Genomic DNA, 16,409 nt, shown 5'->3' with positions numbered 1-16,409 from the left:
ATTGACTTTGTATCGGACCCTCACCGTGCCCTCGGGGTCCACCAGCAGGAGGTGTTTGGCAAGTCCATTGTGCATGCCGGTCAGCACGTAAGAGCCCGGGTTGGTGGTGCTTTTGCGCACCAGGAAGTCGCCGTCATCTCTCAGCAGTTTTTCCGCGTCGCGGCGGCTCATTTTGCCGCGATACCACGGCTGGCCCTCCAGTTCCTCCTGCGCTCGGAAAGCTATGGAGCGAGCCAGGAGTGGGCTGGAGTTGTCCACCGACGCCGCTTTGTGGAGAGCGGACACCTGCGACGGGGCTTGGGACTGGATGGCGTCCTCAAAGGGCTCTGCTCCGAAAGGGATGGAAGGATACATCAAGCCAAAGACTCTTTCAAAACTAAAGTACAACGCTCACATTTCAGCATCCATGTTCATTCAAAAGACAATATTATTCTCAACTGAATATACTTTAGAGTAGTCAGTGTACAACTTGTGTGCACATCCGTTGTGGGCGGGCTGATCACTCTCCGTGCCCATTCAGTCGCTACTGTGCTAAGTGCTGCTTTTTGCAGTTTTTGTAGATCAATGTGAGTCCAAAGGAAGCAATGGACAAGCAATGTGTGGTTTAAAATATTCAGAAGGTATCCACAGCGCCGTCGATACTGCCTCCCCCATTTCTTCCGCTGCACACCCAGAATATTAACCAACAAGGTGAAGTGTTGTTGTTGTTTTTTTTAAATCAGGCTCATAGTAGCAACTTGGCTGTTAAAGTAAAAGAGTTTTGTGATTTCAAACTGTGAGAATTGGTGGCTGTGTGTGTGTGTGTGTGTGTGTGTGTGTGTGTGTGTGTGTGTGGGCGGCTGAAATGAGAAAACTTCAGTTAGTTGTAGAGATGTCCGATAAGGGCTTTTTTTGCCGATATCCGATATTGTCCAGCTCTTAATTACCGATTCCGATATCACCCGATAAATATACAGTCATAGAATGAACACATTATTATACCTAATTTTGTTGTGATGCCCCGCTGGATGCATTAAACAATGTAACAAAGTTTTCCAAAATAAATCAACTCAAGTTATGGAAAAAAATGCCAACATGGCACTGCCATATTTATTATTGAAGTCACAGAGTGCATTATTTTTTTTTAACATGCCTCAAAACAGCAGCTTGGAATGTGGGACATGCTCTCCCTGAGAGAGCATGAGGAGGTTGAGGTGGGGGGGTGTTGAGGTGGGGGGTAGGGGGTAGTGCTGGGTGTATATTGTAGCGTCCTGGAAGAGTTAGTGCTGCAAGGGCTTCTGGATATTTGTTCTGTTGATTTTATGTTGTGTTACGGTGCGGATGTTCTCCCAATATCTGTTTGTCATTTTTGTTTGGTGTGGGTTCACAGTGTGGTGCATATTTGTAACAGTGTTAAAGTTGTTTATACGGCCACCCTCAGTGTGACCTATATGGCTGTTGACCAGGTATGCCTTGCATTCACTTGTGTGTGTGATAAGTCGTAGATATTATGTGACTGGGCTGGCACGCAAATGCATAGCCGTTAAGGCACGCCCCCAATATTGTTGGCTGGGTGGAAATCGGGAGAAATTCAGGACAATGGTTGCCCTGGGACATTTTGGGAGGGACCCTAAAATTCGGGAGTCTCCCGGGAAAATCGGGAGAGTTGGCAAGTATGACTGGGGGACGCAACTGCTCTGTACTTCTCCCTACGTCCGTGTACCACTCCGTGCAGCGGCGTTTTAAAAAGTCATACATTTTACTTTTTGAAACCGATACCGATAATTTCTGATATTACATTTTAAAGCATTTATCGGCCGATAATATCGGCAGTCCGATATTATTAGACATCTCTAGACATACCCCTTATGTCTGTTTGAAACTAAGTACTTTATTATGTGTTCAAAGTTTACAAACTTTATTCAAAATAATCAATCAGTCAAAGTTTATTTGTATAGCCCTTAATCACAAGTGTCTCAAAGGGCTGCACAAGCCACAACAACATATGGAATTTAGTTGAGGCTGGAACAAATGATTTATATTTAAATAGTTTCTGACGGAGAAATTGCTTCAATATGCAAAGTTATCTATTTACAAACCCTATTCAAGAACCAATTAAGTTAGAAAATTAGGGTTCCAATGTAATTGAGTGTGGTGGCATCAGGGGCTGCATAAGTGCTGCCAGAACTGGGCAGCTGTGGTTCATTGAGGGAATTCCAACATGTTGATTGCTTCGACAAAAATGGCCGTGCGTTGTGCTACTTTTTGAAGTCAGTAGAATTATACAGGCGCCAGCGCCCCCCGCGACCCCAAAAAGGGAATAAGCGGTAGGAAATGGATGGATGGATAGAATTACACATCAATACAAGCTATACCACAGATTACTCTAAACCAGTGGTTCTTAAACTTTTTTCACCAAGAACGTCAGAAAACACCATAAGGACCAACATTAAAATAAAGTAGCATAGTAGGCCTAAGTATTCATTAAAAAAAAAAGCAGGGGTTTTATTTAACTGGTATACTTACAATTTCGGGCCACTGTTACATTACCACAGTTTGAACAGTAGAATTGTGTTTGAATATCTAGTGAAGTGATTCTTTGGCGTACTACTCGATGGAGTCCGCGTACCACTAGTAGTACGCATACCCCAGTGTGAGAATACCTGCTAAAGAATATGAATGTGACTCTTACAACAACTCTCGATTTAATTAGATTCCGATTTATGGGTTGATTATTTGATTCATACCAATTATTGCAATATCTGGGATAAAAATCATAAAACTTTTTCAAAACTGGTTGCTGGTTACAAAATCTGCTCTTAGCTGCTAACGTATGATGAATACAGCGGGTAAATGCAGAGATGGCCTAAAAAACTTATTTATTACCACTGATTGTTTATCATTAAAAATAAACGAATGTTTAAATAATTCTTAAATTGTGAATCAATTTTGAGTTGGAATAAAAAAGAATCTTGATTTGGATGTGGATTGATCTTTTCCTCACCCCTACAAAAATGTATCAACATGTCTTTCTTATAGTATTGTCCCTGAGAAGCAACACTGCAGGAATACTAAATGTGATTGTTTTAGATGATACATTTCGAGAAAACAAAGAACCTACTTGTCTCTCTTCACTATTAGTTTTATTTTTATATTCCTGAAAAAACAGCATCCTCTACAATAAATATTTAATTTTTTCAGAATTACAGGAGTGTCTTGCTGTTGTTGTTGCATCAAATCTAGTCAAATATAATTTCTATGACAACACTAGAGTTTTTAAGTATCTGCTGCAATAATTTGACTCACATCACATGAACAAAGATTAGACCTATTGGAGGAATGGTCTGGGGTCAGATGAAACAAAAATTGAGCAATATTTTTGGAGGAGAAAAAGGTGAGGCCTTTAATCCCAGGAACACCATGCCTACCGCCAAGCATATTGGTGGTAGTATTATGCTCTGGGCCTGTTTTGCTGCCAATGGAACTGGTGATTTAAATGGGACAATGAAATAGGATTACCTCCAAATTCTTCAGGACAACCTAAGATCATCATATCGGAGGTTGGGTCTTGGGCACAGTTGGGTGTTCCAACAGGACAATGACCCCAAACACACGTCAAAAGTGGTAAAGGAATGGCTAAATCAGGCTAGAATTAAAGTTTCAGAATGGCCTTCTCAAAGCCCTGACTTAAACGTGTGGACAATGCTGAAGAAACAAGTCCATGTCAGAAAACCAACAAATTTAGCTGAACCACACCAATTTTGTCAAGAGGAGTGGTCAAAAATTCAAGCAGAAGCTTGTGGATGGCTACCAAAAGCGCCTTATTGCAGTGAAACTTGCCAAGGGACATGTAAGCAAATATTAACATTGCTGTATGTATACTTTTGACCCAACAGATTTGCTCACATTTTCAGTAGATCCATAATAAATTCATAAAAGAACCAAACCTAATGAATGTTTTTTGTGACCGACAACTATGAGGTCCAATCACTCTATCACAATAAAATAAGAGTTGAAAAACTCATTGGAAACTCATGACAGCCATGACATTATGTTCTTCACAAGTGTATGTAAACTTTTGATCGTGACTGTATATAAATCACATGTTTGGACCCCAGTGTTCTGTAAGGTTAAATAGGCAATGCAAGGATCTGCTAAAGTGTGTCAGTGGTCCAAGTTCAACAGGAGCACTCCAGTGTTCTCAGGAATTTGCTGTAAAAATGTTTGTTCTCCCAAGTTTTGAACTGAACTCGGAGGAGAGTTTGGCATTATTCTCAGGCCGGATTTGAATAGCACTGCTCTACTGTTAATAAAATGGTTGCTGAAATATGAGCGATGTACAATCTTTTACACCACTGGAAGACTTACTCATGTCAAATAAGTCAGTTTGCGCAACCTCTCGAACAGCGGCCGCCACGCCCTTGGTCACCTGCTCCGACTCCGCCTGGAGTGCCGCCTGCACCTGGGCGTCAATCTGCTGGGTGTTCATGTATGTGGGCATCTCTCCTGGTTTCGGCGCCAGACTTTTGCTCTCGCTGTTTATGTCCAAGGATCCTGTAGAACATTCACGGTGGTTGCAACGAGAAGAGCTTGACCACTGATATGTCGGGAAAATATGAGTACTGTATTTTTCCGACTATAAGTCGCAGTTTTTTTCATAGTGTGACTTATACTCAGGAGTAACTTATGTGTGAAATTATTAACACATTACCGTAAAATATCAAATAATATTATTTAGCTCATTCACGTAAGAGACTAGACGTATAAGATTTCATCGGATTTAGCGATTAGGAGTGACAGATTGTTTGGTAAACTTATAGCATTTTTTTAATATGTTATAGTTATTTGAATGACTCTTACCATAATATGTTACGTCAGGGGTCACCAACGCGGTGCCCGCGGGCACCAGGTAGCCCGTAAGGACCAGATGGGTCGCCTGCTGGCCTGCTCTAAAAGTAGCTCAAATAGCAGCACTTACCAGTGAGCTGCCTCTATTTTTAAAATGTGATTTATTTACTAGCAAGCTGGTCTCGCTTCGCTTGACATTTTTAATTCTAAGAGAGACAAAACTCAAATAGAATTTGAAAATCCCAAAAAATATTTTAAAGACTTGACTTGTTTAAATAAATTCATTTATTTTTTTACTTTGCTTCTTAAGACTTTCAGAAAGACAATTTTTGAGAAAAAATACAACCTTAAAAATTATTCTAGGATTTTTAAACACATACCTTTTTACCTTTTAAATTCCTTCCTCTTCTTTTCTAACAATTTAAATCAATGTTCAAGTTTTTTTTTTTTTTTATTGTAAAGAATAATAAATACTTTTTAATTTAATTCTTAATTTTAGCTTCTGTTTTTTCAACAAAGAATATTTGTGAAATATTTCTTCAAATTCATTATGATTAAAATTCCCAAAAATTAATCTGGCAAATCTAGAAAATCTGTAGAATCAAATTTAAATCTTATTTCAAAGTCTTTTGAATTTCTTTTAAAATTTTTGTTCTGGAGAATCTAGTAGAAATAATGATTTGTCTTTGTTATAAATATAGCTTGGTCCAATTTGTTGTATATTCTAAAAAAGTGCAGATTGGATTTTAACCTATTTAAAACATGTCATCAAAATTCTAAAATTAAACTTAATCAGGAAAAATTACTAATAATGTTCCATAAATTATTATATTTTTTTTTTCCAAAAAGATTCAAATTAGCTAGTTTTTCTCTTCATTTTTTTCGGTTGAATTTTAAATTTTAAAGAGTCGAATTTGAAGATAAACTATGTTTCAAAATTTAATTTGAATTTTTTTCGTGTTTTTTCCTATTTAAAACCGTTCAATTAAGTGTTTTTTTTCATAATTTATTCTCAACAAAAAACCTTCCGTAAAGGAAAAAAAATGTACGACGGAATGACAGACAGAAATACCCATTTTTATATATATATATATATATATATATATATATATATATTTATTAAAAGGTAAATTGAGCTAATTGTCTATTTCTGGCAATGTATTTAAGTGTGTATCAAACTGGTAGCCCTTCGCAATAATCATTACCCAAGAAGTAGCTCTTGGTTTCAAAAAGGTTGGTGACCCCTGTGTTACGTTAACATACCAGGCACCTTCTCAGTTGGTTATTTATGCGTCATATAACGTACACTTATTCAGCCTGTTGTTCACTATTCTTTATTTATTTTAAATTGCCTTTCAAATGTCTATTCTTGGTGTTGGCTTTTATCAAATAAATTTCCCCCAAAAAATGCGACTTATACTCCAGTGCGACTTAAATATGTTTTTTACTTTCTTTATCTTGCATTTTCGGCGGGTGCGACTTATACTCCAGAGCGACTTATACTCCGAAAAATACGGTTTGTTGACACAGAATCATACCTTGTTGTACAAAGACGGACCTCTTCTCCTCGGTCCAGTTGTCTCCACAGTGGCGGCCTTGGTAATAGTTCTGATCCACAGAGCTTATGCCTGTCTGTGCCTGGCTCCCGTCTGACGTTGTGCTCTGATTAGTCAGCCGGGTGTCGATGAACCCTCCGGGAGGCGGCATCTTCCCGGGGATGTTGTTGTAGTAAGGATGCTCTGCTGACTCCTCCTCCTCCTCCGTCCACGGTAACTCCTCCACGTTGAACACCCTATTACGCAAGAAGCGTGCATTAAAGGGGAACATTATCACCAGACCTATGTAAGCGTCAATATATACCTTGATGTTGCAGAAAAAAGTCCATATGTTTTTTTAACCGATTTACGAACTCTAAAAGGGGGAATTTGGCAATGTAAACACCTTTTTAATTGTTCGGTGTCAAAACGTGAAGCTATCCGCCATTTTCTCAAACACATTACACACAGCAAGTCAAATCAGCTCTGTTATTTTCCGTTTTTTCCGTACCTTGGAGACATTATGCCTCATCGGTGTGTTGTCGGAGGGTGTACAGTAACAACACTAACAGGGACGGTTCAAGTTCGACCAGTGGCCAAAAGATGCAAAAGTGGCAAGAAATTGGATGCACATTTTACCGACGACAGCTATGCTACGACAGAGATGGCAAGAATTTGTGGATATCCTGCGACACTCAAAGCAGATGCATTTCCAACGATAAAGTCAACGTAATCACAAAGGTGAGTTTTGTTGATGTTATTGACTTATGTGGAGTGTGCTCATCAGACATATTTGGTCACAGCATGACTGCAAGGTAATCGATGCTAACAAGCTATTTAGGCTAGCTGTATGTACATATTGCATCATTATGCCTCATTTGTAGCTAAATTTGCATCCAGCCTTTCCCTCCACCCACATTTAATGCCAAACAAACACTTAAATATCGAGGGATTCAAGTTGCACCGGTGGTCAAAAGATGCAATCATTGGTTAGAAGGCGATCACCAGATTCGTCCTCGTTGCCGCTGTCTGTCGTGATATGGCTCAATAGCTTCAGTTTCTTCTTCAATTTCGTTTTCGCTATCTGCCTCCACACTCCAACCATCCGTTTCAATACATGCGTTATCTGTTGAATCGCTTACGGCGCTGAAATCCGAGTCTGAATCAGAGCTACTATGCTATACCTTTCTGTGCTATCCGCCATATTTGTTTTTGTTGGCTTCACACAGTGACGTCACAGGACAATAGACGGATGGCTATAACGACGGTTAAAATCAGGCACTTTGAAGTTGTTTTTCATGATATTATGTGATGGGTAAAATTTTGAGAAAAACTTTGAAAAATAAAATAAGCCACTGGGAACTGATTTTTATTGGTTTTAACCCTTCTGAAATTGTGATAATGTTCTCCTTTAACCACCGAGTGCGATGCAAAATAAGACGGCTTTAAAGCGCTCACCTGTCGTGCGTAGAGGACGGCTTGCTGGACGGGCACTGCAGGTACTGCTGGAAGCGTAGGTCAAAAGCCTGGCCGATGGTGTTAATGACATCCTGGGCCAGCCCGTCTGAGCACTCCAGGATGTGGCAAGCTGAGGAAGCCCCCAAAAGTACAAATGAGCACCACTGCAGCAGGGAACAAGTGGCAAAGCAAAATGGAGCGTACAGTATACCTCTTCGATTAACAGGGTCCTTTGCCACATAGGCGACAAAGTCAGTTGTGTCCTGTAATAAAAAGAGAGAAACTTGTTTTAAATTTAAATGCACCACATGAGTACTTGGATAAGGTAATCTTATGCATGTACATCATTTACACTTACAGGGTCTCCACCTGATGCAAAAGAGATGGACTGCATGTGATGGTTGGCTATAATCTGAGGAGTAGAACAACACAGTAGCTATAATACATTTGTTTTTACATAATGAAACATGATATAATAAATTAATCAAACTTTGGCCCTGAAAATCCACATCAACTGCAGATACCCCTTCTGATCAATGAGGTTTTAAAGCAGTGGTTCTCAAATGGGGGTACGCATACCCGTGGGGGTACTTGAAGGTATGCCAAGGGGTACGTGAGATTCTTAAAAAATATTCTAAAAATAGCAACAATTCAAAAATCCTTTAGAAATATATTTATAGAATAATACTTCAACAAAATATGAATGTATGTTCATAAACTGTGAAAAAAAAAAAAGCAACAATGCAATATTCAGTATTGACAGCTAGATTTTTTGTGGACATTGATGTTAAAAATATTTTTTGGTGAAGAAATATTTAGAATTAAGTTCATAAATCCAGACAGATCTCTATCACAATCCCCAAAGAGGGCTCTTTAAGATGATGATTACTTCTATGTGTAGAAATCTGTATTTAAAATGGAATCACTTGTTTATTTTTCAACAAGTTTTTAGTTATTTTTATATCTGTTTTTCCAAATAGTTCAAGAAAGACCACTACAAATGAGCAATATTTTGCACTGTTATACAATTTAATAAATCAGAAATTGATGCCATAGTGCTGTATTTGACTTCTTTTGTCTCTTTTTTTCAACCAAAAATGCTTTGATCTGATTAGGGGGTACTTGAATTAAAAAATGTTCACAGGGGGTACATCACTGAAAAAAGGTTGAGAACCACTGTCTTAAAGGCTGATAAATTAAGTTGTTATTGTTATCTTGGTGACACTTTAGTATGGGGAACATATTCACCATTAATTAGTTGCTTATTAACATGCAAATTAGTAACATATTAGCTCTTAATTAGTCATTATTAAGTACTTATACATGCCTTATTCTGCATGGCCTCATTATACAACCAGTAAGCCATTAACTGAGTGTCTTCCCTCAATAACCTTAGAATAATTGCTTATTAGTACCCCTAACCCTTAAATGTTACCCTAGTGTCCAAATAACTCTAAAATAAGTCTTTGTTACCTAGAATATGTTCCCCATACTAAAGTGTTACCGTTATCTTTAATCTAAAATTTCATCGTTTATTAATGCGTGTTGGATTATTTGTCAGTTTGGCACCAGCTGATGGAAAGTGACTGACACCAAGTGAAGTCCAATGCAGCCTTGCTGGGGACAAAAAACATTTGTTTTTTTCCATAGTATTATATGATGTTCATAACATGGCTTCTTGTAATGGGTTACTGTCCTGTTAAAGATCTACATTTGTGTAAATTGATTAATTAAAGGGGATCTGCACATTTTATTATGAGAGAGACTACAACACACATCTTCAACACACACCATCATTTTGTATACATATATACATACACATACATACACACGTATATTTAAAAAAAACCATAACATAGGATTTTAAAGATAATAAAAACTGCTTGGAAGATGCGGATAATGGGAGTCAACTCCAATGTTTTATATCCACACTGCAAGTCTCTATATAATGTAGTAGCAGACACGTTAATAATAATATGTAATATTTACAATATTTACCATATATTTACCACACAACATCGTAAAGGACAGTACACACCCTGTCAAAGTTTGTTTGTGACGAACCCCAAGATGCAGAGATGGAGGCAGGCATGGAGTGAGAAAGCATGGTTTTAATATAAAAAACTACAACAAAACCAAACAAAGGGTTCAAACCAAAAGCGCGCGCGTGGGCGGATAACAAACAGAAGGTCTAGCGTGGAAGCTAACCGGTATCTAGCAGGAAACAGAAAAACTGGAAACAGCTAATGGCTAACAAGAAAACACGAAACCCAAAAGCTAGGAGAAAACAAACTACAAATAGTTAACAGGAACAGCAAACCGCTACGACGACAAGGACAAATAGTAGCAGGACAGGTAGTAGCTGTATTGATGACATCGACACGACACGACAGGTAGCAACGACACAAGAGCGACAATAATCCAGCACTGACTGGAAGAACAAAGCAGGTAAAATAGGAGCAGGCTGATCCACCACAGGTGTGGCCAGGTGCCAATCAGCAGCAGCTGAGGCAATGCAAGGATCTGTATGTGGGCATCTCTCCTGGTTTCCGCGCCAGACTTTTGCTCTCGCTGTTTATGTCCAAGGATCCTGTAGAACAGTCACGGTGGTTGCAACGAGAAGAGCATGACCACTGATATGTCGGGAAAATATGAGTACTGTATTTTTCGGGCTATAAGTCGCAGTTTTTTTCATAGTGCGACTTATACTCAGGAGTGACTTATGTGTGAAATTATTAACACATTACCGTAAAATATCAAATAATATTATTTAGCTCATTCACGTAAGAGACTAGACGTATAAGATTTCATCGGATTTAGCGATTAGGAGTGACAGATTGTTTGTGGCTGATCCACCACAGGTGTGGCCAGGTGCCAATCAGCAGCAGCTGAGGGAAAACAGCACACAGGGGGACAAACAGGAAGCTGAACCAAAATAAGAGTGCTGACCAGAACTAAGGACAGAAAATACTATAAACACACAGAGGTTAAACTAAAACACAAACAATCTGTCAGTGCACTCCTGACACCCCCCCCCCAGCACAGTCTCTTCAGCCTCCTACCATCAGGTAGACAATACAGGACTACGAGACTGACAAACAGTTTCTACCCACAAGCCATCAGGCTTGTGAATGCTAACTTGTGAATGCTAGCTCCCACTTCCCCGTCTTTACTTTTGTCTTTTTGAACAAAAGACAGGTACCTTGACCACCCCCGAACTGTGAACCATCACTGTAGACACCTTTCACCTTTGATCACTAAAGACACTAACTGCTGCTGTGACCCAAGGTCACCTCCATATTTATACTGTTGACTGTCAATCAGAATGTGCAATAATGTTATGTTACTTACTGTGCCTTGTAGTTACATTTTTACTTTTATTTTTCATTTTTAGCTAAGTACCGTGTGACTTGTTGAAGGGTGGACTAGCAAAGTAAGATTTTTATTGTACGGAAAACTGTCCGTTTAACTGTGCATATGACAATAATCAATCTTGAATCTTGAATCTTGAATATTTTGGTCATTTTAAGCAGTACCAGAATTATTTCCCCAGCGCATTTATTTCTGTTTTCATAGCAGCACACTTCCGATTTCTGGCAACAAATGTATGTGCCTACTTCCGGAAACAAACGCGAGTGTTTTCTAATCATGGCAGACTTGGTAACAGACATTTTCGGACAGATGAAAATTCTCAGCCTTATCTTTGCGAAGCTGAATATGCAAAGGATGAACTGCTGGTTATAGAAGCGAGGACAAAGCAAGGGTGAAACGAAGCAGACGGAAGCTGAGAGAGTGAGGTTGGCGTGACGGGAAGTTGCAAAATATGGAACCTGGAGCCAAGCTGAGCCGACAGAAATGGCGTGATTACCCTAAATCAACAGGAAAAAAACTTCCCTGGCCAGCTGGAATACAAAACCAACTGTCCATCGAGTGAGTCACTTTATATTAAACATGATACAGACAGCACGTCATGCGTGTTATTAGCTATGTACAAATAAAACATCAAATTTGGGCTAATACTTTACAGATACTGTAATATGATTGTTCATGTTTTTCAGTCAGTACAGATTAGTGTCCTATTGCATTGTGCTGTGCATTACAAACTCAATCGTGATTTGGGTGCTGATGTAGAAGCTAGCTTATCTCTTGCCCTAGCTAGCTCATGTTTTTTACTGTTGCACGCTGATGTGTTACCCTGCTGTAAAAAAAAAAAAAAAAAGAGTTCCTCGGTGTTCGCTCATACAAAAACAATGTCGCTACAGTTTGGTTATTGTACAGGTAAATTGTTGTCGGCTTTTGACTGCATTTTTAAAGGGATTTAGAGGTAGCATTGATTAGCTGCATTTAATGTAAATCATTAAAAAACAAAACCTAGTTGACAGTAATAAGTCGTTGTCGCAATTGTTGGATGACTTTAAACCATAACCAACCATGCATTGATACAGCTCTTGTCTCAAAGTAGGTGTACTGTCACGACCTGTCACATCACGCCGTGACTTATTTTGAGTTGTTTGCTGTTTTCCTGTGTGTAGTTTTTGTCTTGCGCTCCTATTTTGGTGGCTTTTTCTCTTTTTTTGGTATTTTCCTGTAGCAGTTTCTTGTCTTCCTTTGAGCAATATTTCCCGCATCTACTTTGTTTTAGCAATTAAGAATATTTTATAGTTTTTATCCTTCTTTGCAGGGACATTGTTCATTGTCATGTCATGTTTGGATGTACATTGTGGACGCCATCTTTGCTCCACAGTAGGTCTTTGCTGTCATCCAGCATTCTGTTTTTGTTTACTGTGTAGCCAGTTCAGTCTTAGTTTCATTCTTCATAGCCTTTCCTAAGCTCCAATGCCTCTTTTTTAGGGGCATATGCATTTTGCTTATTTTTGGTTTAAGCATAAGACACCTTTTTACCTGCACACTGCCTCCCACTGTTTCCGACATCTACAAAGCAATTATCTACCTGCTGCCACCTACTGATATGGAAGAGTATTACTCTTCCGAGCTCTAGACAGCACCGACCACTCAACAACAACACATCATTTGCAGACTATATTTACTGGTTTGCAAATAATAGTGTGCCGCGGCACAGTGGTTGAAAAACACTGCAGTAGGCAAAAAAAAATGCAGTTCCCCTTTAAAAGCTGTTCTGCAACTACATAACATTTTATAAATAGTAGTTTGCGGATTTGTTTTTTTTCTGCCTCAGACCATAAATAATTATTTGTTGTTGTATTTTTTACTTTAAATGTAGTTTAAATAGAAAGTGGTTTCATAGCACTATCTGCAGGTAAAAAAAATGGTGCAGCAATGAACCCAGCAGAGGGTGCTGTCTTACAAGTGTAATTGATGCAACATTGGAAGTAAGAATGATGCTTTCCCTCCAACATCCTTCCATCCATTTTCTACCACTTGTACTTCTTGGTAGCTTATACCACGTGATGTTTTTTGAAATTCGAGGCAGGCATATATGAGGGAACAGTCAGAAATGTGAACGGGGCATCATACAGAGGCACTATAGAGAGGCTGCTGACCAACAGCATCTCTGTCTGGAATGGAGCCTGCAATGCCTCAGACTGGAAGTCTCTCCAGAGAGTGGTGAGGACGGCGGAAAAGATTATCAGGACTCCTCTTCCTCCTATCAAGGAGATCACAAAAATCCGCTGCCTGACCAGGACTCAGAAAATCTGCAAGGACTCCTCCCGCCCCCACCAAGGACTGTTTTCACTGCTGGACTCTAGGAAGAGGTTCCGCAGCCTCCGTAGCAGAACCTCTAGATTCTGTAACAGCTTGTTCCCTCAGGCCGTAAGACTCTTGAACGCATCATAATTAAATTATCCCCTCAACTCCCCCCAAAATGGATTAACTCGCTGGAATAAAAAAGACAATATACATCCATAAACATGGACGCATGTGAAAAAGTGCAATGTATTTATCTGTACAGTAATCTATTTATTTATATCTGCACCTTATTGCTTTCTTTTTTTTTTTTTTAATCCTGCACTACCAAAAGCTAATGCGACAAAATTTTGTTCTTATTTGTACTGTAAAGTTCACATTTGAATGACAATAAAAAGGAAGTCTAAGTCTAATGTGTACATGCTGCTCCATCATGCTCAAGCACTATTTTTTTTTGCCAATACAGAAGCAACATTGCCTTCTCCATAGAATTTGGTTGTTAGCTACAATGTACTTAACAGTATGAGCAATCTATGAAATAGTGTGTGCTATTAGTAGGCGTGATGCGTGTGATTTACTAAGACTGTGTGTACAATTAAAAAGTGGTGCACGCCACTTTATTTAAATGAGGATTTAACGTCTACTACACAAGGCAACATTCATGTTTTTATACTGCCACCTGTGGCGTTTTGCTGTTTTTAAACATGCAGGAGACATTTACCACTTTTTATGGGTGTTTTAAAAGCAGTTGGGCAGTGCATCAACATTGACACCATTTTTTTTCCACTGCTGAAGGTGCATGGGAGAGAGGCTGCACTTACTACGCTCAACATGCAAAAATGCATACTTCAAGAATTTTTTTTCATATAAGGAATATTTTAATGATATATATTCTATATAAAAAAATACCACCAAAATGGATTAATTGAACTTGTTTTAATCGGCCCCTTAAGTCCTCTAGTAGCTGGGGATGGGTCAAATGCAGAGGACACATTTCACCACACCTAGTGTGTGCGTGACATTGGTACTTTAACTTAAGCTACAAAATCATGTTGGTGAATAGACAATGTCAATTTTATTTATTATTTCTGACCATCCAAATATGTTGAAACGTAACATAGGATGAAGGTTTGTCATCTGTGGCCCACCTTTGTCGCTAACCCCAACCCTCAGGAGTATTGTCTGTTCGACATATTCAAGAACTGTGATTGGATATATTCTGAACTTGTCTCCCTCATTTACCTGACGGAATTAAATAGGATTGGATTTTGTTTCTGAAAACTAATAGTCCGTTTCTAATTTGTCAACACTGGTTTACTGAGGGGCAGCACGGTGGAAGAAGGGTTAGTGCGTCTGCCTCACAATACAAAGGTCCTGAGTAGTCCTGGGTTCAATCCCGGGCTTGGGATCTTTCTGTATGAAGTTTGCATCTCCTCCCCGTGACTGTGTGGGTTCCCTCCAAGTACTCCAGCTTCTTCCCACCTCCAAAGACATGCACCTGGGGATAGGTTGATTGGCAACACTAAATTGGCCCTAGTGTGTGAATGTTGTCTATGTGTCTGTGTTAGGCCTGTGAGGAGATGGTGACTTGTCCAAGGTGTACGCCGCCTTCAGACCGTTTGTAGCTGAGATAGGCACCAGCGCCCCCCGTGACCCCAAAGGGAATAAGCGGTAGAAAATGGATGGATGGATACATGTGGGGAGCTGTGTGTGTGTTTGCTAGCGGAGTCTGACACAGGTGATGGACAAGAAAAGAGGGAAGATGATATCATACAAGTGTTGTAGGCGTGTGTGTCCCTTTTCCAGACGATTTCTCCGATACTGCGGATAATATTGTGGGTATATTAAAAAGTACTTTCTCAACTTCAAACATTTTGATTTGAGGGGGCTCTGCGGTCTGTTTCTCCTACATAGAGCTGGCCCTGGCGTGTAATCATTTCCTAATGTGTGTCTTAATGACTGGAAGAGACATGTTATAGGGTTATGAGTGTCAAAAATAGACATTTTCTGGGCATCGTATGGATGCCTCTATTATTTGCAGTTTTCTTGGAACGTAACCTCTGCTAAAAATGGGGTATCTACTGTATTATGTTCAAATGGCAGAGTTTTCCAGAGACACAGTAACTCTGAAAATCAAAAATGTGTTATCACCTCTGCAAAGCATAAAAAGTGTGAGACTAGCAATTGGTTGGTTAGTTGGTAACTAATAGTACTAATACTAGCACTGCTACTACTAATAATAATTAAAAAAACAAATGAAAACATTAATATTTTGGACTTAAGTTAAATTTCCATGAACGTGGCACCCAGCTAAAGGAACCTGCTGTGACATAAATACTGCGCTATGGCAGTTGAGATGTTGCTGGGTGTTAAAGGGGCCCTTTATTGCAAAACCTAATTTTGATAGTACCTGCTTATGTGTATTTGGGCCCTGCATAAGTCCCGAAAATTTAAAATCAAACTGTAGAGGCATTGCAAAGATTTATGTAAAACAATCTTGTCGTCTTTCATGCTTACTAAACCAGGGGTGTCAAACATACGGCCCGAGGGCCGGATCAGGCCCGTGAACAGGTGTCATCCGGCCCGCGGGATGAGTTTGCTAAGTATAAAAATGAACCTGAAATTTTTGAATGAAAGAAACTGCTGTTCTGAATGTGTCCACTGGATGTCGCAATAGCAATTATTTGTAACTTTTTAGATGATGCTACATATGTACAAAATAAATCCCGTGATGTTAGTACATCAGTCGAGGAAAATGATTAAACTACATAAATCACATTCTGTAAATTGATTTTGATGTATTTTTTTTCTTGATAGATTGAAAGTTAACACCAACGAGTTGACTGATGAACATTATCGCATAATTTATTCAGAAAATATAAATAACGACAAAAATAGTATGTATAGTATTAACCACAACAG

At 39.1% G+C, this 16,409-nt stretch overlaps 1 protein-coding gene across 1 annotated transcript in view; it reads right to left on the bottom strand.

Moving 5' to 3' along the window:
• Nucleotides 1-16,409, bottom strand: part of shc3 (SHC (Src homology 2 domain containing) transforming protein 3) — a 53,825-nt gene that overhangs the window by 3,023 nt on the left and 34,393 nt on the right. The window contains exons 6-11 of the mRNA XM_061876479.1: nt 8,179-8,232; nt 8,032-8,083; nt 7,821-7,950; nt 6,366-6,619; nt 4,348-4,533; nt 25-326 (exon numbers count right to left, since the gene is read on the bottom strand). Of these exons, the coding sequence (XP_061732463.1) occupies nt 25-326; nt 4,348-4,533; nt 6,366-6,619; nt 7,821-7,950; nt 8,032-8,083; nt 8,179-8,232 (978 nt within the window). The remainder of the gene's footprint in view (nt 1-24; nt 327-4,347; nt 4,534-6,365; nt 6,620-7,820; nt 7,951-8,031; nt 8,084-8,178; nt 8,233-16,409) is intronic.

Source organism: Nerophis ophidion, linkage group LG17 (assembly GCF_033978795.1).
Source record: "Nerophis ophidion isolate RoL-2023_Sa linkage group LG17, RoL_Noph_v1.0, whole genome shotgun sequence".
Taxonomy (NCBI): Eukaryota; Metazoa; Chordata; class Actinopteri; order Syngnathiformes; family Syngnathidae; genus Nerophis; species Nerophis ophidion.
Note: the sequence above shows the minus strand (reverse complement) of the source record. Positions and strands in the feature narration are given on the sequence as shown.